Source organism: Accipiter gentilis, chromosome 19, assembly GCF_929443795.1.
Source record: "Accipiter gentilis chromosome 19, bAccGen1.1, whole genome shotgun sequence".
Lineage (NCBI taxonomy): Eukaryota > Metazoa > Chordata > Aves > Accipitriformes > Accipitridae > Astur > Astur gentilis.
This window is the reverse complement of record NC_064898.1, coordinates 5573675-5595898: the sequence shown is the minus strand read 5'-3', so window position 1 is coordinate 5595898 and position 22224 is coordinate 5573675. Positions and strand designations below refer to the sequence as shown.

General features: G+C 42.7%; 1 protein-coding gene across 4 annotated transcripts in view; it reads right to left on the bottom strand.

Annotated features, from left to right (window-relative positions):
* Positions 1-2408: 2408 nt before the first annotated feature.
* LNX2 (ligand of numb-protein X 2) overlaps positions 2409-22224 on the bottom strand; it is a 63860-nt gene continuing 44044 nt past the window's right edge. For 2 of the 4 annotated variants that reach the window (XM_049823221.1, XM_049823220.1), the window contains 9 exons: positions 20067-20305; positions 19524-19667; positions 18777-18976; positions 15571-15942; positions 13905-14051; positions 11474-11651; positions 8837-9068; positions 6926-7084; positions 2409-4252 (listed from right to left, as the gene is read on the bottom strand). In XM_049823221.1, coding sequence (XP_049679178.1) covers positions 4117-4252; positions 6926-7084; positions 8837-9068; positions 11474-11651; positions 13905-14051; positions 15571-15942; positions 18777-18976; positions 19524-19667; positions 20067-20305 — 1807 coding nt within the window. In that variant the 3' untranslated portion in view covers positions 2409-4116. The remainder of the gene's footprint in view (positions 4253-6925; positions 7085-8836; positions 9069-11473; positions 11652-13904; positions 14052-15570; positions 15943-18776; positions 18977-19523; positions 19668-20066; positions 20306-22224) is intronic. The other 2 variants (XM_049823222.1, XM_049823223.1) reach the window with 2 other exon arrangements.

Sequence of the window (22224 nt, the reverse complement as noted above, 5' to 3'; positions counted from 1 at the left end):
TTTTTTAGGTAAGTAAGCTTGCCTGAGACAACTGGGATGAGGGTGTTCACTGACCTTCCTCAGTGTTAAAACATCTTCTTGGGCCATGTGGCATCAGACACGCGTGGCCTTAACCCTGTGTTTGCCATCATTGCTGCCCTGCCTGGCATACTCATTCTTTTAACTCATCAGGATCTCCTACCTTAGTTTGTTAACAAATTTTTATGATCCATTAAAATCGCCTCAGAAGTAAACGGTCAAGTTTCTTAACTAAAAGGAACTTGCCTTGCTTCTGATATTATCTGGGTCACACTACATCTGAGAACCAGGCTTAGATTTTCATTATACCGGTCCCAGATCTATTAGGGAATCTGCAAATAAATGAATTCTTAATTCTTTTCTGATGTTGAATTTTCCTCTCAGTTGTTCCTGACTCTAAATAGGAAGTTTAGAGCAGCAAATATCTTCAGATTTTGCTTCATTGGCGTGCTGAGAAGCAGAATAAACTCTTTTACATTCTTCGGTGAGATCCCCCGGGTTGTTTGGGGAAGGTGTTCACGACTAGGTCCACCACCTCACATAATAGCTCTGTGCACCTTCAGCTGCAGCAATGAATTCATTCATCTGTCTGTAAACCAAAACTCTCACGGTCTGGCTCTTACCTCACAAGAAACACAAGAGCCAATAACCTACTGGCAGACGTGGTTTCTTCTGCATTTCTGTACATAGGCTTGGTTTGGCTTTAAAGGAACTCATCTGTGCTGGTTTCGGCTGGGACAGAGTTACATTTCTTCGCAGTAGCTAGTCCGGGGCTGTGTTTTGGATTTGTGCTGGAAACAGTGTTGATGACAGAGGGATGTTGTGGTTATTGCTGAGCAGGGCTCACACAGAGCCAAGGGCTTTGCTGCTTCTCACCCCGCCAGCGAGCAGGCTGGGGGGGGCACAAGAAATTGGGAGGGGACACAGCCGGGACAGCTGACCCCAACTGGCCCAGGGGATATTCCAGACCATAGGATGTCATGCACAGTATATGAAACTGGAGGAAGAAGGAGGAAGGGGGGGATGTTGGGAGTGATGGCGTTTGTCTTCCCCAGTCCCCGTTAGGCGTGATGGAGCCCTGCTGTCCTGGAGATGGCTGAACTCCTGCCCATGGGAAGTGGGGAACGGAGTCCTTGTTTTGCTTTTCTTGCGTGCGCAGCTTTTGCCTTCCCTATTAAACCGTCTCTATCTCAACTCACGAATTTTCTCACTTTTACCCTCCTGATTCTCTCCCCCATCCCACTGTGGGGGAGCGAGCGAGCGAGCGAGCGGCTGCGTGGGGCTTAGTTGCCGGCTGGGGTTAAACCACGACAGTCGTAACCCACTAACAACTGCAAGAAATAAGAAACCAGGTTCTGGGCAACTTTACTGCAAATCATTAAGAAATTGCTTTTAGACTCATTCCAGCTTCGCAGACGTCTAAAGACAGAGCATACTTGCCTGCAGGAGATGGGAATTGATGACCAGGAGGCTCAAGTTTCAGCTGTAAAACCGATGTTTCCAGCAAGGCTGTCTCCTTGCATCAAATCTATGCTGTGAAAACATCCTCCAGCTGATCGGTACCAGCTGGCATCAAGGGGAGAGAGGAAATGCTGCTTGCAGCAAAGTACTACAAGACACAGATCTTACCTCCGCTTTAGAAACACTTCTCAGTGCTGGAATTTTGGGTTAAACAGCTGGTATGTTCCCCCGGTGGGATGTGCATGCCCTCAGACTCTTTTGGTACATTCACTAACTGTAATTTATGATAAATCACAGCAGAAAAAAATATCTTTAAACTGAGTCTGCATTGAGCTACCCATATCTTTTGCAAAGAGTGAGACAATACTTTGAGTTATTACAATGAGTAGAATGAACTTTTATTTTCATTCATCCTTCATTAATACCATACAATTAGATAGCAATGTCTGGAAAAAAAAAAATCTTGAAATAATTTAAACCAGAAGGCACAGAAAACCAAACCCAACTATGCAGCTACAAGAGATGGGGGAAAAATGATTCAGGAAAGGAATTAATTCAGAAAGGTTTTATCGCTAGACATTCTGATCAAAAGCTACAGCACACAGAAACAAAACTGCACAGTTTAAGCTAACCCATGCTTTTGTTACATATACATATAAAAGAAAAAAAAAAATCTAAAAATGTGATTTTTTGCAGGGTTTTGAATGAAAAGTGTAATTTTAAAAATAAAACCCGTTAAATCTAGTATGTAGGTCAAAATCTTCCCTAAAGTCTACACTGAGATGTACTTTACAGAAAAATCTGCATTAAGAGCAAAGCATACAGTTAAACAGCTTCTGAGGATGGAAGGAAACTTGTTCTCAAATCAGTTAGAGTATCAAATAAGTTTGGTGTTTGCTTCAGAAACAAAGATTCTCAGTACAGTAATATACTGTAGAGGACATTCTTTTGTATTTGAATATTATGAAATTAAACCGATAGCATACGTTACAGAGAGGAATAAAACCACTTCATTCATGTGAGATGTTTACAATTTTTTTGCAAAAGAGTAACTTTATTTCTTTTGAAAACAAAGCTACTGGAATTAATGACATGCGATAATATGCCCCGATATTATACCGGCTAAGTTTGAAAATAAAGTTCATGCTTCACAATTGAAATATGCTGTGATTCTCAAATACATTCTCTGGTAATTATTAATACAATACAGAGGTCATTCATAAAATCAGTTCAGGTTGGGAACCTGGTTTACAAATGAAGCTTTTTCAAATATGCAGAACACTGACAACACACAGGGTTAGCTCCAGGTCAGCACATTTCTTTCTGCGCTCCACCCCTCTTTTCTTAAACTAATGGGTGCTTAGCCTGCAAATACCATGGAAAGGCAAAGTCTAGAAGTTACAGGTTGGTTTGTGAAAATACTAAATACAATCCAAGATAAACAGTATTACTCTTACTGACAACTTAATAACAGGTGCTCTCTAAAGGAGAAAAAAAAATGATATCCTGAAATGCAAGAGAGATCGTTTCAGCATTTGATATCAAGGCATTTGCACATTTGTCAGGAGATGACAGAATCAGAGTGAACTTTGCAGCTTACTTTGTAGTTGGACTTGAATTCAAAGAGCCTTCCTTCTAGCCTGCTCACCTGTAAACCCTAACATATGGTTTCTTAATAGCTTGCTTTTTTCCTGGAAATAATTCTCTCATTTAGAAAGTACAAGTCAAAGTATTGTTGCCACACGTGAATAAAGAGAGCTGACAACTACAATAGAAACGGTAAAAATGATCGTTGTAAAAATGTTCATCAAAATTCTCTGACATAGCAAAACATTCATTTGTAAAGTAAAGTCTAATACTGCAAGCCATTCACTCAAAGGCGACCTCGGGCATGTGTATTCTTGCCAGCGTTGCAACAGTAATTACTTCCATATTACTTGTCTTTATAGGATACAAACTCTGTAATATATTAAAGTTTCCTAACAAAGAGTCCAATTATTGCACTTTATAAAAATTCCAGTAATATCAGGCTTTTGTCCTCCTTTTCTATGAACACTGATGCCCTGCAAGAAAAATCTGGGGGACCAAGTAATTTCTGATGAATAAGATGGATTACTTGAATTAGTCCGAAATACTGAATCAAAAATGGAAAGGCTTACGAAATGAAGAGACGTACCTTTGGAAACGGATTTTGATTCATAGCAGCAGACAGATGTGTCATTGCTGTACTGACACACGTTCTCTTCACCGGGGAGGATGGGCACATGGCTATTATGTTTATATATCACACCTAACTTGAGGAATGTGCAGAGAAACCCAAAGAACCACTAAGTTCTTCTGCTGACTCTACAAGCCTGACGGGGAAAGCTCAATGACAGCCATATCAGAGAGGGAGTTTCTCTGTGAGCTCGTGTATATTTGCATTTGCGTCAGCAATGGATATAGCAAACAGAAATGGCTATTTCAGGATGGAAAGATATATAGAGTAAGTCTGAGAGGCCTGTAAAAAACAGAAAATACAGCAGTTTTGGCCCTGCTTATAACCAGCTGTATCAATAGGGGAAAAAAAAGATAGAGGAGATTTTTGTGCCAGCTATCTAGAAAAAGACGCTGCTTGAACCGAAGTGATTCGCAAATCTATATGAGGCTTCCAGGCCAGCAAATCACGGTTAAAGTTACTTTGTTCCTCTGCTCCTTCAGCATGGGAACGAGTGCAGAATGGCTCATTCCAACCGTGGACAGTCCGTTTACAGCAACAATCATATCACCACACCTAAAAAACACAAGAAGAAAAAAAGCAAACGATGACAACTGTTCTGCAGTAACTAGTACACACCAACAAAGAGCACTTCATTGCTGGGGTGACAGGTTTGCATCAGGTTGGAAGTGTAGCTAAAAAAACCAAAGGGGTTCAATTTTAAGTCTGTTTTACTACTAGAACTCATCTGGGAAATTCCCAAATCACTAGATTTCAATTCTAATACAAAGATAGTTCTGCATTAAGAGCTGACCTGTTGGGAAACGTGAAAAGAGAGCTAGAAACATCTAATGGAGTCAAGAGAAGATAATGAGATAGCATGTGCATGACAGAAGCATTTCTGTTTGTTTGTGTGGATTATAACACATTTACACCAAACACGCCTTTACCGTAGGAGGTGTAAGTAAAGATACTTATGGTTACCAACCGCATTCCAACCGCGAACCTTGTTTTCAACGGCTTACGATTTTGTCAAATGTAACCATTTGGCTTGAAATCTCCCTCAGCAGATGGTTCAACTGAGAAGCTGTAGCATCTCTGTGTTTTGAAGCAGGCAACAGAAATTTGGGAGGGCGCCGTTTGCCGGCCTTGAGAAAATTGACCTCAAAGTGTTAAGTTTCATTTTTTACAAGCTCAAGAGAAACTTCAAAAAAGCACCTCAGTTCTGCCTACATCAAGCGTGCTCCGTCTCCAGGCATCTCTTCTCTGCAACTTGAGTGTGTGTTTGGCAGCCCCCAAAGCAGTCAGACGTGACTCGGGAGATCAAACAGGACTTTTCCTAAAACTGATCCCCCCAACTACTGGAGCCACAGCAGTCAAATGCGCGTTCAAAAGCACTTCCCTGCCTGAACCAAGGTACCCCACCACCCAAACCACGACGCTCCAGTTCACCGAGCGGGGTCTCACTCACCCAGCCTTTCTGCTGAAGTCATTTCACCTTCTATAAAATCACACCAGACAATGAATGTCGGCAGAAAACCATCTTAACTATTGAACTGTGAAGTTGCTTTCTTCCTTCCTCTCTAGCTGAACAAAACATTTAGATAACTTAACAAACCCAACAGAACAGCTTCAAAAAGCCCTGCCCCAGGGTAACTCATGGTGCAGGTTCTAAGGAGCTCTCTCTTGTCGATGGCCCGTTTTTAAGTCCATATTTTCAGTGAGACAGTATATTTGAACCGAGGGTACTACAACACAATATCACACAAGAGCATGTTTTCCATTCCTTACAAGGGGTAAGTGTGACCACAACCACCTTTCCCTTCTTCTTAGGAATGATGCTTGAATTTCCACTTGTGTGAAGACTTCTAGTTATTAATTTCCCAATCTGAAGTTATTTACTTTGGGTTGAACTGAAATCTTTCATTTAATCCCAACAGTTGGCCAAAAAAAAAAAAAAAAAAAATATCTAATTTTGTGTTCAGCCAAGCTATTTTTTCATTTATTTATTTAGTCATTGAACTGAAAAATCAATTACTGGCAAGGCTCTAGGCATAAGCACATTTTTTCTTAAGTTACTTTGTAAGTAAATCTACATGTACAAATGATGCTATAAAACTTCAAGTTGCATATTCTTTACTTCCACCTTCACAAAAGATCAGTTTATGAACAAGAGAACCTTTAATAGGAACTGTAAGTTCTGAACTAATCCCACACAAGGCTAAGATGCATATACGCCTCTTAGACCTCAGGGTTGCATCTAAACATAACACGCAAGTAGAATCATATTAATCTTTAAGGTCAGAGGGGTCCTCAGGAGGTCCCTAGTCCCACCTCCCGCTCAAAGCAAGGTCAGCTGTGAGATCCGACCCGGTTGCTCAGGGATTTATCCAGAAACCTCCAAGGACAGAGACTGGGCAACCTGTGCCGCTGCCTGACCGTCCCCATGGGTCAACACTTTCTCCTTATAACCAGTCCCACCCTTTTGTTCAACTTGTGCCCGTTTCCCCCCTTCCTCTTGCTCTGCAAGTAACTCGAAGGGGCTGTTCGGTGACCCCGAAGATATCTCTGCTCCAGGCTGAGCGAGCCCAGCTCCCCCAGCCTCTCCTTGTAGGGCAAATGTTCCAGCTCTCCCCATCTTGGGGGCCCCTGAACTTGCCTCATTTATCAGTGTTTTTCCTGCCAACTAATGACTCTCGGGGCACTGACATGGGGACATGATCTTTTTGGAGGTGCTGACTTTTTCATCTACTTTCTTGCTTTTCCATTAAAGCAGCAGCACCCATCTTCAGTACCAGAGTTTCCACCAGTGGCTTCAGAAGGCTATATGAAAGGATAAAGCAGTTTTCCCCACTTTACAGAAATAAGTTCTAATTTTTCAGCTGTCCTCTAGGAAGACAAAAATGTTACGAACTAGCCAGATCTGCACGTAAACATTTTGCAATGTCTCTTGGCCTAAAGAAGCGTTCAACAGGCAGACGGAGACAGCAGGTGACATGAGCACTGCAGCTGGGGAGGAAGACGGGAGATGGCAGCGGTGCCAGCACAAGCATCACCTCTGACAGACACCCCTTCCCCAGCAGAAACACCCCGTGCTTCCCAGCATCACACTCACTGGGAGGCAAAGCACTACCGGGCTGCGCGATCCCCCCAGCGCAAGACGCTACAGTATATTTCCTTAAGCGGTTAGTTGCGCCAGCACCTAATTATTTAAAAGTGTTGATTATTAGTAGTATTATTTTAGCTTACTTTAATCTTCCATCGAAGTACGCAGGAGTTCCAAGAACAATCGTTTTAATGAAGAAAGGCTGGTTCGTGTGGTTCTCCTCGTAGCCACCGACGATGCTGAAACCCCAGCTCCCTAAATTGCTCCGCCGCAGTACTACGTCATGGCAGCTATGTAGGCAGCTGTGGAATGGAAGCACAGGACAGCGAGAGAAAAAGCCATGTATACCACATATAGATATTTTTATTGTACGAACAACACCTGCTGCCTCCTCATTACCACTGTGCTAAGCGTGGAAGAGACGGGGAGGGATGTTGATTAGACTTCTGTTCCCAGAGTAATTTTGCAATATTCAAACCCATTACCAAAAAACCCCACAATCTTGAGACAGAAAAGTGTCATGAAAGAAATAACGCAGTGCTAGAATAATTACTTAAACGCAGTTAACTCTGTAAACTGACAGTAATAGCATGGCATTTTAGGGATTTCACAGGTGGCAAGAACGTGGGTGGAAAATGGATACCTGATGCGTTTAGTTTGCAAGTCAAAAATGCAGTGCCTTTTTCTTCCAGCCCCAGTCTTTAAGTAAAGGTCTAAAAATCCATGCATCATCTTCACTATCTCTGAACTGATGCATCACCAGTAATGAAAATGTAAACGATTAACCATTTTATTACACAGATCGTAAATAATTCAGATCATGCTTCACTAACTGTACTGGTGTATGTTACCTCCCCCATTGAAAATTAACTGTTGCCAATGAAGTTGGCAATGACTGTAATTAAAAAAACCCAACACCACAGAAATGAACTTTTGGGTAAAAAAGATGCCAAGTTCTTTACTGAGGTACAACACTCCTTTAATGAATAGCAGCACAACACACAGCATAACTTTAGGAGCCACGCATGGGCAGCTGTAGTATCTAAGCAATAAACCACTGCTGAAGCATGGAAAGGAAGTACATTTACCAAAACTGAGAGCTGTTTGTTGAAATTAGGTAACTCATTAATACTTGAATAGAAGAGAAATTAATTGACAGTAAAACTCAGAAGAAGCGTGAAATCTTTGGAGGGCCAATACATGTTTCTGTTATCTTCAGCTGCAATTCTGCTACCGGTACGCCTGGTTCTTGTTGTTGTTTTATGCTTAAACTACAGACCTGAGCCTGGTAACTCTATCAGAGGGAGAGGAATTAACCTGCGTGCCCTGACTGAAGTTAACAACACTATTTGCTGTGGCGGGAGCTCTTCTTGATAGTGAGCAACGCGGGAATGAGCTTACAGCTGTAGCCACAAGAGAGTGAAAAATGGAAGAGTAAAAATGAAACACAATGATGTCTAGCAGACTGCAGATTAGTCAAGAGGAGGGAACTCGCTGCAAATCGTGAAGGGTTTTTGTGTTTGGCAGAGATGGTAGTGGGTTCTTGAAAAAAACCACAGGGGGATTTGTAACTACAGGCTCCTCCCTGTGCAAGAGACCCATGTCAAGAGTCAGTCAGAATGGCAAGTCTGGTTCAATATTCTAAACTTATGTATTTGGCCTCGTAAATTTAGGTAGCAGATTAGCAAAGAGACATGTGGGTATATACTTTGTGTTTTTATTAATAATCTCTCTGGTTTTAGATATTCAGAAAGATACGATAAGGTTAAACGATAGAAAAGATGACTTGTGTTCAATGAGAAGAATCCACATGGGTGATTACTACGGTTTGTGAAGAGAGAAACCAAGTCTATTCATCTTCCAGTTTCCTAAGGAGACATTGCTCCCGTTCGCAGTCCGCTGTGTAAGCACACTGCCGACCGAATATAGCCGAGATGGTCAGGCAGGCAGAAATAAGGGCAGATGTGCTGCAACTAATAAGGTCTCTGCTTTTCTCTCTCTCTCGGACTTAGCTTAAAACAGGTAACTAATTACTTTATCAATTAATTCCATACCTTGGAAGTCCCAGCCACATCACCCACGATGGTGACCAGCTGGCGTCGTATTCATTTTCACTGATGGTACTCAATTGCTCTTCGTTAGCCTGGGGCTGTTCTTCTACAATCTGGACTTCCAGGGCTTTCAGGGCAACTACCGAAGAGGCAGCACTTGCTTTCAGCATGGCCACGGCCTCGCTGTGACTTAGGTTAGTCAAATCGATGCCGTTGATGTTCAGCAGCACATCACCTGTACGAAGGCGCAAGTGAGAACACATCAGTCCGTCAGAGTCCTTTCTACCGACAGCACCTCCCACGCCAGGGTTTCATTTAATACTGTATTTTTTGGAGCTGAGACAGTCTGAACTAACAGCCTGGGAACGTGAATAGCTCTGAAGCCTTATACCGTCAGTTTGAAACATTAACGTATTGAACTATTAAGCTGGATCAGTATCATTTATTTCCGCATAACACATCAAATGCTGCGGCTTCTATGGTATATCGCCCTGAAAATTTGAGATAGAAATTACCTAAGCACCTCATCATCTCATCCGCAACTGCTATTGCTGATGCCACTACATAATTGTTTCCAGGGGTGGATCATAGGTCCACTCTAACTTTAAAAGGGAGGGAAGGATGATGGAAGGAACAATACAGGCACCAAAAAATAACCAACTCTTGTAGATAAGTGAGTCTCCACAGAGTGTTTTAGGTCATCTGCTTTTTCTAACTTGTTACTTGGGAGAACAAAATGCAATTAAAAACTACTGGAAAGGTTGCTACGAAACCCGGTCCATTAGAAGAAAGGGCGAGCATGTCTACATAGATAATCTGGAAAGAGTCAAAGCCACTAAAAAAAATTGCCATGATTTTTATGTTATTTTATGTCAGAATATTTTTTAAAAGCCTCAAGGTGAAAACAATAATGTTATTTACTGTCCAAGCAGTGACAATCTCCTCTTCCACACAATGTCTCACTTACTGCTGAAAACCAGAAGAACCAAAGCAAAAGTGTGAACACCTGGGTCACATTTGGAATGAGACTCATTTTTTAAAAGCTTTTTCCTCCCAGAGAAACCTGAAGTTGAGGTGCAGCTTAACTTGAAATCACTTTTGTTGCTGCTGTGCCTACTTTAATGGTACACAATGAAAAAGCAATTGTGATTCTTCCATCAAGTGTGTTTTTCACAGTAGTACAGAAAAAGAAAGCGTACCCGTTGGCATGTGGGTGTAAATCTCCCTCTCTCAGAAGCCTATAAGGATGCTCCCACACTGTTCTTTTTAAATTTGCAATCTGTGAAGTTGTTTTTCCTGAATTTCTTTCCTAAAACAATCCGTAATTCTGCGAACTCTGAATCGCAGAGATCCCATAGGCAGCCTTTGTTTCGCACATACGGCACAACATGTTTTAATCATCAAATGCTTAGCTATCGATCAGGCAGGACTGCCTTCACCTACACCGGGGCTAACCTCCACCTCCCGGTTCCCTTCTGCAAAGCTGAGGAACACGGGTGGGTGCTGTGGCACCCCTGAAGACTGGCAAACCCAAGCCGTCCCGAAGGGTAAGAAAGCATTCAGGAACCAGGGTCAGCAATGACGTTGCTTTGGGGGTAAAATTAGCAGGGGTGAGCTGTGGCCTGTCATCGGAGAACCCCTGCTGTTTGGAGATTATACTGAGGAGCAGAGATTCCTCGGAGGGAGAGACGGGGCCCAGCCCACCAAACCAAACGCAAAAACAGGATGCGTGCCCTACAGGGCAAAGCGTCACACCAGAGCCTCAGCTCAGGGGATTACCGTCAGCTTTAAAGAATTTAGCCAGACATTCCCTGGTCTTATCCGCTTCCCCTGCTATCGCTCTCTAAACATCCCTTTCCTCAAAAAGGTGGAAGTGTGATACCAAATACTCTATTTCCATTATTGAAACACGAAGGAAAGTATCCACCAGCGCTTCCCTACATCTGTGAAAAGACTTTTGACACCACCTGACTCCAGAGCACGTACTCGACTGTCGTGGTTTAACCCCAGCTGGCAACCAAGCCCCACGCAGCCGCTCGCTCGCTCGCTCGCTCGCTCCCCCACAGTGGGATGGGGGAGAGAATCAGGAGAGTAAAAGTGAGAAAATTCGTGAGTTGAGATAGAGACGGTTTAATAGGGAAGGCAAAAGCTGCGCACGCAAGAAAAGCAAAACAAGGACTCCGTTCCCCACTTCCCATGGGCAGGAGTTCAGCCATCTCCAGGACAGCAGGGCTCCATCACGCCTAACGGGGACTGGGGAAGACAAACGCCATCACTCCCAACATCCCCCTTCCTCCTTCTTCCTCCAGTTTCATATACTGAGCATGATGTCGTATGGTCTGGAATATCCCTTGGGTCAGTTGGGGTCAGCTGTCCTGGCTGTGTCCCCTCCCAATTTCTTGTGCCCCCCCAGCCTGCTCGCTGACGGGGTGAGAAGCAGCAAAGCCCTTGGCTCTGTGTGAGCCCTGCTCAGCAGGAACCACAACATCCCTCTGTCATCAACACTGTTTCCAGCACAAATCCAAAACACAGCCCCGGACTAGCTACTGCGAAGAAAATTAACTCTGTCCCAGCCAAAACCAGCACATCGTCAAACAGCAATCAAAGGCCACCCGTGCCACCAGGAAAGCCAAGCCCCACCTCGTTTAATCCTGCCGTCTCTTGCCAGACACCCGTGAGGCTGTACACTTGTCACGAAGATGGGCAGTTCGCCACTTTTGCTGCCTCTGCCTCCTGCCACTGTCATTCCCAGAGATTCATGTGGCTCTTTTTTCACAGTAATGTGCTTTTCTTGGCATGTAACACATTGGGAGAGATCCTGTTTGACAAGGATAAATAACATTGTTAAAACTTAAAAAAAAAACACCAACAAAACACAACTAAATACACCCCAAAGGTATACTTTGGCACTTTAACAGAATGGCTTAAAAGGACTTAGTAGTGCAAATCAGCTTCAGCTGGATTTCCTCCAGGTCAGGAAAAAAAACCCCACACAACCCAACCCAACCCAAAAAAACCCACTCATGTAGATACTTAAACACAGACAGACAGAAAGTTTATGAAAGCCCATGTTGAAAATCTCACCCCAGTTGTTCTTATCATCCTACACTGGAATAGGCTAAATTTTAGGACTGCACTACAAAACCATATGGTCAAAAGAGTGGACACAAACCAGAAACAAATCTTTTGCTGTCTTGGTGAACATCAGCATTAGCTCATTTGTCAGGAGAATATGGCCCAGAACTATAAAGATGCTCCTAAGAAATGAAAACACGTGTGTTTTCATGATGACAAAGAAAGACCATTTAAAGCCCTTCTACATCATGTTTTCTTTCCCAGCTAGTATGTAGAATCTCCCTGAGCACCAAGTAACTAAGGCCAATCAATGCGACGTGCTGGTAACGGGTGCCTTGTGCAGACTCCCTAATGATTACAACAAAGACCCAAACTTGAAGCAAGAAGAGATCCTGTATTTCATTTTCTAACACCTGAATTACAAAGTTTAGCCTGTAGTTAGTTTTGCCCCATCAAAAGGATCTAAACCTGAATCAAAGCATATTTTATTTGCTGAAGCCCTATCTCTTCAGGATATTTAGTGACACATTCAAACCATAGCACATACGCCTGTAGTAGCATCTTAAATCAACAGAATATTTGCAAGGAATCCAAAATAACAGAAGAAATAGCCTGGGAGATTCTTCCAACTACAAATACTTATTTATTCCCCTGCCTTCTCTTGGAAATGGCTACACTGCTTTCTTCGACTTCCAATGCCATATGCTCCCTCTGACTGACTCTGTTCCTCGCATATACATCTTAATAACTTATGTAGCTATATGTATACATACCATAGTTTATAAAGACAGCTCCTTCTTAAGTCTTCAGGCTTTAGGACTAACTGGCTGGTGCCATGCAATTATATAAACATTTTTTAAGCCACAAGACTTCTAAGCCAACTGCAGGTTAATGAGAGAGAGGCAAAGATAAATGGTATGAAACACGGGCAATGTCCACTCGTGGTTACGTGGGGCTTCCCACTCTGAAAGAGCCCAGGGATGGCATTGATATGTAAGAGAAATCAGCTCAGCCAGTGGATCAACTTTGGAACTGTGATATGAACACAACCCATGCTAGGAGATGGAAAGTGGGTTCAAGCTCTAATTATCATTGTGTTGATAGGGCCTAAAACTGTGGCAAGTACTAACAGTCACTAACTGTATTCAGGAACCTCACCTTTGTCCCTCAGGAGGCAAACAAGCTTCCTAAAGCCTCACTTGTTCTTTTCTGAAATTACCCAAACTTTTAAAAGAAAATACTATCAACACATGTAAATCCTCCCAACAGAAGTATGACGTTAAACAGCGATGCCAACAGAGTGGACAGGAGGCAAGGTGGCTCGGTTGACACGGTCGGCATGACAATTATTTCACAAAATCAACTTCTCCACAGTGAGAAGTCATATTTTTCTAACTACAAGAACATCTCAAGCAAAGGCTTTATTTCTGCAGGTCTTCCAGGTAATTTGACACTAGCTTCATGAAAGTCTCTTCATTCTGCCTTTCCCTCCCTGCTTGACGCTGCAGAACTCAGCAGTCTTGCAGCCAGCGCCGCTGGCTCACGGAGGAGATGACACATCCTTCCAACATGCTCTTTATATGCTGGATGGTGTGCACCACATCTCCTGTCCTTGCTGGTTGCAGCCAGCACAGCGGCAACAAAAAAATAACGTGCTTGAAAGACAGCTCTCCTACGCAGCAGTAACACATGAGTCACATGTGTCTTAGACAAGGTCTAACAACTACAGCTGTATGAGATCAGAGAACTTGCCTCTTTTATTGCAGTCAGCAAATCCAGGAAAATACTGAAAAGCTGTTGCATATCTTTTGTTCCCACTCCAGACATGATGCAGGACTTGAGTACTTGGAAGTCTTGGAAGTCGGCACCATTATTTTTTTTTTTAAGTAGGTAAAAAAGAAGGTATAACCCTTTCTTCCAGTCTTGCCCTCCCCCACACTTAGACCATCACATGAGTAAAATGGTATTTATACCTCTTGGAAGGAGAAACACCAACCTTATGTGAGTTAGGTCTGCTGTGAAACAGCTGCTGGGACTGGTGTTGGTGGGGGTTGCTGTTGTGAGTCCCGGTGTCTCGGATAATACTGACTGTCTGTGACTTCAGGGGTCTAGAGATGATCAAATTCACTCTCTCCCCACTAGCCTGTTGAATATATAAAACACAGGAACAAAGTTGTTAGGATATTATTAGCAGAGAGGGAGGAAAAAATGTATGATGAAATATGAAGCAAGACAAGAGCAGAACTTGTTTTCCAGTTCCTGGGGGTGCCACAAACTGTCTGGACTGCACTGTCCCTTACTTGCTTCTTGCTGTAATTCCCCCCAGAACGGAGGGGTTATTAACACTCCTCCTTTGCTTCTGATATTACATTTACATCTGGTGGAAATCCTTTGCCGAAAGGACCGTTTCTCACTTTGTGTTATGAAGCTTCAAACACTAAAAATCACCCAATTCCATTTGCAGCCTCTGTGAACTTCTGCAACGTGTAGCAATAAAAAAGAAGAAATGCCCATGTGATGGCTCTAGGGTCTGCAGATCTGAACACTGCTGGTGCTTCCCAAAGAGACTTCCAAGAAAGATGTTACATATGAGCAGACCATCAAATTCTGGAGTTTGGGGAGTATCAGGAGACTCCGTTACCAGATGTTAAATAAAACATCAACTGCTGCAAAACCACACCTCAATAGATAGAGGTAAAATTGTAAAATTCTGACCACTTCACTGTATCCAAAACCTGGGAAACTGGAATTACAATTCCCATGCTCGTTGTTATTTTCCTTTAACTGCAAGGGAAGCTCTTGAAATGATTCCTGAAACAAATATTTACTACTCCTTTTTATCGGAGTTCTCTGCGTGGTGCTGGGTTAAGCAAAGATGACTGCACTAGACTGCAAGAACCTACTACTGGTCTATTCCAACTTTCCTAAAACCAAAGCAATTTTCATCAACATCCCATCAGCAGGAAGCAGCAATGTGCTGCAGCTGTTTCCTTACAGACCGGGAGAAAGGCACAGAGTAAAGGTTTTCCTGTAGGAACAGGGAAGGGTCGTATGTCACACTGCATCAAGCTTTGGGTAATATTTGTGTCCAGAGCAGAGCCAGGCATTGCGAATAGCTCTTTCTTGAACGCTCGGAAAATGAGTTTTACTGCATGGGACTCATGGAAGACCTATTTTTTCCCTTCCCAGCAGCTACCTGTTGCCTCTACGAAGTCTGAAAAAAGTCACTTTCCTGTTTTAACCCCAATTCCATGCATAAGCAAATCAACACAAAACAAAGCCCACTTTTATAGAGCTTACTGAGAGATTAAAACTACAGTACGTGCATAAATATAATAATAATAATAATCCTCTTTTTTTTTGCTGCTAAGTGATAGCTACGCGGTACTCTCCTTGCTCACATGAGCAGTTTTCTAACCTTCAGGCTGTATGCCAGGGAAGACTAACGCACTTTTCACTTCTGAGAGAGGTGAAGCTCATCTGCTAGGTGCCAAAGCAGACCCTGTTTTGCACTATGATTTCCAGAACATAAATCACAGCAAATTGCATCGCTGCAGGCTTTTAGGTGTTACACAAGCTGTTCTGTCCGGGACAGACTCTACCCAAGACTTTGCCCAAGAAACAAAGCTGAGCTAAGGACTCAGGTAGGGAATGGAAATTACCTGTATAACCTGAGCAGCAAGCTCAGGTGTCCCATGCTTCAAGTCATGTCCATTAATTGCAAGTACACGGTCGTTGCTGCAGAGCCTGCCGTCTTGAGCAGCCAACCCCCCTTCCAAAAGGTCAAGAATAAAAACTCCTGGCTCATCCGTTCTGCGTACAAGTTTAATGCCAAGCTGCTCGCTGGAGTCGCGTTTATGGAGCGTCACTTGGAAGCTGTCTTCCCGCAGGGAGCCGGTGCCGTCGGCGTGGTTGTGCGTGCGGCTGCCGAACCTCCTCTCTCTCAGCACGGTGAGGTGCAGCACCGAGCACGGCTGGGAAAGCACAGCTCGAGCGTGGTTGTGGGACACGTTGCTTATGTCGAAGCTGTTGACCTGCAAAACAACAAATCACCAAAAAAAAGGGAATTATATTTTCACGCGTTTAGTTGGTTATGGAAATAAAGTCCTTCCCAAACTAAATTCAGGGCTCACTGCAAAACCAGCCTTGGACCAACCTACGTATCTGGACCTACCAGGCTTCCTCTTTTGTCCTTCCACCCTCTCCTGCAAACCCACTTTGCCTGCTCAATCTACAAGCCTATTTTTAGGCTGGAAAAGACCTAGATCAGAGTTTCAGACTTATAACTTGTAACACTCAAAATTCGGTTGTAAATGAAAAACAGATTAAACTTTCCCTCCCTATAATATGTGGCCCACTGATACAAAGATCAGTCACCTTCAGTCATTTCTTGCACTATAAAGTTAAGATAAAAATTGACAGTGCAGTGAGATCCGGCAGGTAACAGGAGCACCACAAAACCCAGCACAAAAGCTCTATTTACCTTGTTCTGTAAGAAGGGGTTCAAAGTTGACACTAAAACTTCATCCTTAGCGTGTACTATTGTGCCTTGATGGAGGAACCCCTGCCCCATGATTCCAGCAGATAGAAACTAACACCAAATGGACTATACTGACCTGCCTTAGCTAAGCCTTTTAATGCTCCCCATTGCAACCTAAGTAAGTAAAAATATAAACTTGCACCTTCCCACCATCTAATAGCAATATTATCACTTAAAAAAATAGGAAGAGAAAGGACCCAGAATTCTACGTATGACGGCTGCCACATTTACATCACACATCTGAGCTGAAGGGCTCCGAGAGGTCAACACCAAACGATTTGGCCATGGTGGTTTCGGCCACCTCCACCTCCAGACTGACACCCAGTACAAAGCCACTGCTCCCAGCAGCACCATGAGCTCAGACGCCAAATCACGGCCATGTCCCAGTCTGCTGCTGCCCTGACACGGGCTGCAACCTCGGCAGAGAGAAAGGAGGCATAGCTAGGAGAAATAACATTTAGACCTGCCACCAGCAAAACCCGCTAGGGCTCATCCATCAGACCCCCTAAATTAAATCTAGTTTTATTTTTAGCTGTCGCTAGCTGAAGTAAATACATAAAATATGGAAGCATTCAAAGGGCACAGAGGAATATATGCAATAAAATGTAATTCTTCTTTCTACAAGGCAGTTCACAATTTCAGAATAAAACAGCCTTAACATTTCTCGGGGAAAGAGATTCTCATTAGGACATGTTTTACGTGAATTACAGTCACAGTCCAGCACAAAAAAGGGACAGTTTGTAGAGCACTTTGGAAATGTTAGGCACCTATCTATGCCTTGAAGACAACATACGCTTTTATGTAGCTGTTACTAAATGCTGTTCCCTCAAATCTTAAAAGGGTAATACTTCTTGTTTGACTGGGCAAGAAAATGCTGAGTTTCACCTTGCAGTCCTTTCTGGCTTTCTTTTAGTCCTTTACTGCTCATAAAAGCCTTTGAAGACATTTTCAGAAATATCCAACTGAAGCGTGCACGCTGAACTGCATCTAACTCTGCGCTTAATCACAGCCGGCAGAGACTGAGCCTGGTCATTTTAATACAACAGCTCTCCACTCGCACAGGTAAATTCAAAGCAATAAAGATATCGTATCTTCCAAAAACTTTGGCTTTTACCTCCTGTCCCTCTCCCTTGGTGTGACAGGACTCCGATGGACACCCCTATAACATCTGCTCAAGCTCCCTATTCTGGCAACCAAGGAAAGCCTTTGAGTATCGAAACAAATTAGGCAGCATTCAATCAGTGTCTGCAACTGCTTGTTAAAAAGGCAACATTTTAGAAACCTCTTGGGTTGCTTTATTGGCCAGCCGCTATGCTAAGACTCCAAGAGAGGAAAAAGGCATGTTTCTCAAAAGGGACTTTATTTTCTGAAGTGCAAACTTCTTTCATTCCAAGAGTAACTGCAGTATTTAAGCTACTTCTATTGGCTTGATTTCAAAAAAGTGAAATGAAAAAGGCTCACTGATCTCAGGCTATCAGATCAAAAGCAAACACTGTTACTGAAGTAATTCTGAAATGATGGTAATATATTTGTTTCAGGTGGAATGATTAAAAATAGAAAAAAGCTGGGAGGACTGTCTTGTTTATGTAGAACTCAGTGCCATTCTTAAGAGTCCTATAAACAACGCCTTCCCTTAATATAAAATTAAAAGTCCAAAATTAATAGAATTTGATCTTTTTTACACTGTCTGTGGCTAATTACTTAAAACCGTAACAAAAATACACACTTGATCATAAACAACTTAAATTTTAATTGCTTCTTTACTTTTTTTGAAAAATATTTAGAGCACCTTGCTTCAAATCATGCCAGTGAAGAATATCACTGACTCTTTTACACATACTGAAAAATGCAGGTTAACTGCCTAGGCTATTGGAAGGTAGCAGCGAAGCCAGATTAAAATAACAGTTTAGATGAAGTCAGCCTTACAATCCACAAATTGCTGTTTACAAAGGACAAATTATGCCAACTTGTTAGCCAGAAATAACCTCGTGTTTCTTTGGAAAGTATGCATAAATTTGAAATAAAGACCAAGTCCCTCAACATTTAAAAACAGAAAAATATGGGTTTATTTTAAACATTGATAAGAGATGCTAAGGAGGAGAAATAATTCCAGGGACTGGTCCGATAAACAACAGAAAGCATCATAGCCAAAAGCGCTAGAACAATAGGCTCTGCTCTGAATATTAATTTGCCTTCCAACTGATAATTGCAAAGCTAACATTTACACAACATAGTCCGACAAGGCAAATTTCCCATCTCATTTAACAGGCAGTTCTGCAAGGAGTGAATGGAAAGCAAGCAGCCAGAATACGTGATTAGGTTCCATACTTGCAGTATTTGGTCTCCAGCAAGAAGTCTTCCATCTCTGGCAATGATCCCATCTCGATAAACCTCTTGAATGACAATGTTGATCAAAGGCGTTTCATTGCCACCCACTATGCTAATTCCTAATTCGATATAAGGATTGGATCGATGAATTTCAATAGTAGTGATCTCTCCTTCAGGCAAGGTAGGTGGCTGTTGATTTGCTGCCAATTATTTTTAAAAAGAAAGATGATTAATATCCTTTATACCTCGTTCACTTTCAGTAAAGCAAATCACCAAAGGACAATGTAGACAGGCCACACGACAACGGTTTAACAGCAAACTAACCAAGTGCAATTGGATTAGTTCCACTACTTGTTGGAACAAGTCTAGCTCATTAGAAACAGCTCTCTAATGACTTAGTAGCATCCATGCTTCCTGAAATGGGGTCATTTGGGTAGGAAAAGGATACTCTGAACCCTTTATCCTGTCCTTTGTAATAAATTTCATACAATTCAGTTCCAGTTGGGTCACCTGTGTATTCAGATTTGGTGATGACGACAAAAATGTGTTTTAGGGGTTACCCCACAGCGCACGACTTGGACACGGCTCTTCGTCGGCTGGTCTCACAACTGCACTAGGAGCTGCCATTGAGCGACCGGGTCAAGAAAACGAACCCATTTCTGAAGCAAGCACGGAGACAACTAAAGAGGCAAAAGGGGGATGCTAAAGGATGGCAAATACAGAGGAGAAGGAAGCGGACAGGACCACCTTCCTCTGTGGTAAGGCTCAGCGCTTCCTCTCTAAAATCCCAGATGCTAGAGACATTACTGCTCGTTCGGTGCAGATGGATGCAGGAGTTACTCAGCTGCCTTTTCGCTCGAGCAGGACAGCACTCCGTGTGTGAGAAGGCTGCTGATCGGGGTAGGGAGGAAGGGGGAAGAGGGGAAAAGAAATCTCATCTTAGAAAACAACTTTTGTAATTTTACAGAAGACGCACTCCTTCCGTCTCGCTGCCAGGCCAGCGCTACCAGTAGGTTAACATGAACTACTGCACCACGATACGATACGTGATGGTACAGCACCACGACACCTAGCACACACTCCGAGATATTTCTTTCCTTCTTACCTGTGACCTTTATCCCCGTTGTATACCTGCATGTAACCCAAACCCACTAATATTTCTCCAGGAATCACAAGAGAAAAGAGCAGAAAACGAAGACGTGCATTCACGGTTGGCAAGAGACAAGAACTGACACCACAAATGTTTCCACATCTGATAAAAGACACTTGAGAAGATAAGCGATGACATACTGTCTGCTACTGTGCTCTCCTCAAAAGGCGGATTGTCGATGCCGGGCTCATCCGTCCACGCAGGTAGGGCGGGCGACGTGAAGCTCTGCTCGGCTGGCACTATTCCCTGATCTGCGTCCGTGGATAAACTGCTGGGATGCTCCGTCCCACCGGGACCGCTCTCGCCCTCCGCTTCTGCTTGCAGCTTGCTCGTTTTCCTTCTCTCCAGAGCCACCCTTCGGTGAGAAGCCCCAGGACACCTGTGAAGACAACATTTATACCATGCTTCAAGCCTGCAGCCATGTCTGTAGCAGAAAATGCCCAAGTGCTCCATCAAATGAAATCAGCCTTCTTCAAAACCACAGCTTTAAACTAATAATAAAAATTATTAAACACATTGGATTTTAAGGGCAAAATACGTTTTAGAGGACAGAACCCCAAGAGAATACTGCCTTCTTCACAAAACTTCTACTACGTAGTTTTTGGCCACGAACTAAATGTGCTGTAACAGCTTCTGAATGTGGACTTACTCTGTTACATACATTCCAGTTTCTGGAAGATAACCTTGCTGAAAAGATTAAACAGGTCTGGTAAAAAATTCCACAGAGAAGAAGCCCCGTTCAAAGACACGTTTGAAGACCCACTGAAGCAATCTCTCCTTAGTAAGCCAAGAGAAGGAAGCACCATATTTTCCTGGGGTCATTTGGGGGAAGAAAGAGATGAATATTTTACCTATATTGCAGTCTAAGTGTTAAAATACCAAAAAAAATATGCTTGTCTAGGAGGTTGTATAAAAAGTTTAGCAAAAGTAACAGCTCTGCTCATCATCTCCTCTTGAATCAGTAGAAGGTGTTTCATCCTCTTCCCATCTCCCCTTTTTTCTTCCTGACTTCACAAAGGAAGTGAAATTTTTTGCTTTCCTTCATGTAACAACGCTCCATCAGCATTTGGCGCTTTTTACTATAAACTTATTTTTGTGAGTTCCCATTATTCTTAATGCAGTAATTTTTTTTGCTTATGTTTAAAGTCCTACAACAGTTTATTGCAAAGAAGGGCTGCAATTTTGCAAATTCACGGAAAGCCTTCATTTATCGAATGGTCTTACATTTACGTGTAGGTAATTGGATGTGGACATCAATCTTACATCTGCCTGTGTGACAGTTTTGCCAGTGTCTGACATGTCACTTCTTGCAGAATTTGATGTCCTTCTTAAAAGTTCCTGCTTCTGGAGCTGCTGACCACCTAAAGCTGCTCGTACTGTAGCAGTGTCAGAAAAAAGGAACAGTGTTCTTGAAAGGACTCCCTGTTTGGGAACTTGACAGATTGTTATAACAAAAGAAGAAATGATTTCTTTTTGCAACAGGAGAAGAAATGTGTTAACAGAATAAAAGACAGAAGTCTAACGACGTCCTAACTTGTTAAACCAGAATGCCTTGAGAAATTCTGTGAAGGGGATTTGGTAATTCCATGGTTAGACTGTTCCGGCGTGAGGGATTTTGAAGAAATGTTAACAAAGTCATTCAGCTCTGAAGAATGTTGATAAAGACACCTGTATAGATTTTGTGACCCTCAGCAGTGTTATACATACATAAAGTGATACATCTCAACCATTATATATGTAAGTCATGATCTACATGTTTAGAAGAATAGCGTAAGGTAACCCGAACGTGCTGTGAAATATGCATAAATACATAAATTGGAGACAGTTCACATTATGAAATGACACATTTAAGAAATAACTTCTCAGGGCTTTCCCCAAGGTGACTGCTGGTCACCTTGTTCTTCAAAGTTAAGAAAGTGCAAGCACAAAAGAGGAAAGTGACTTGAAAGGTTTTGCTTTGTGAAAAACTTTCTCTAATTTTAATGATGGAACGCAACCCTGCTTCTTGGTTTTGCCCAGGTAGTATTTACTACATAAAATCATTGGCATAGTGGGACTGATCAGCTAAGAAATCTCGCCAGTCCTTGCTGTCCCTGAACAGCTCTGCTATAGGAGTGGCGATTTTTCAGCAAAGAGGTGAAAGAATAGCTCAAAACTGATGCTGTCAGAGGAGAAAACTTCAACCCCACTGAGCTTGAACGGCAGAGTCCAGCCTTACTGGACTACTTTGATACTTCCTTAGGTATCTTCTACCAAAACATGGTGCTGTCGACTCTCATTCAGCCAGCTCAAAGGACC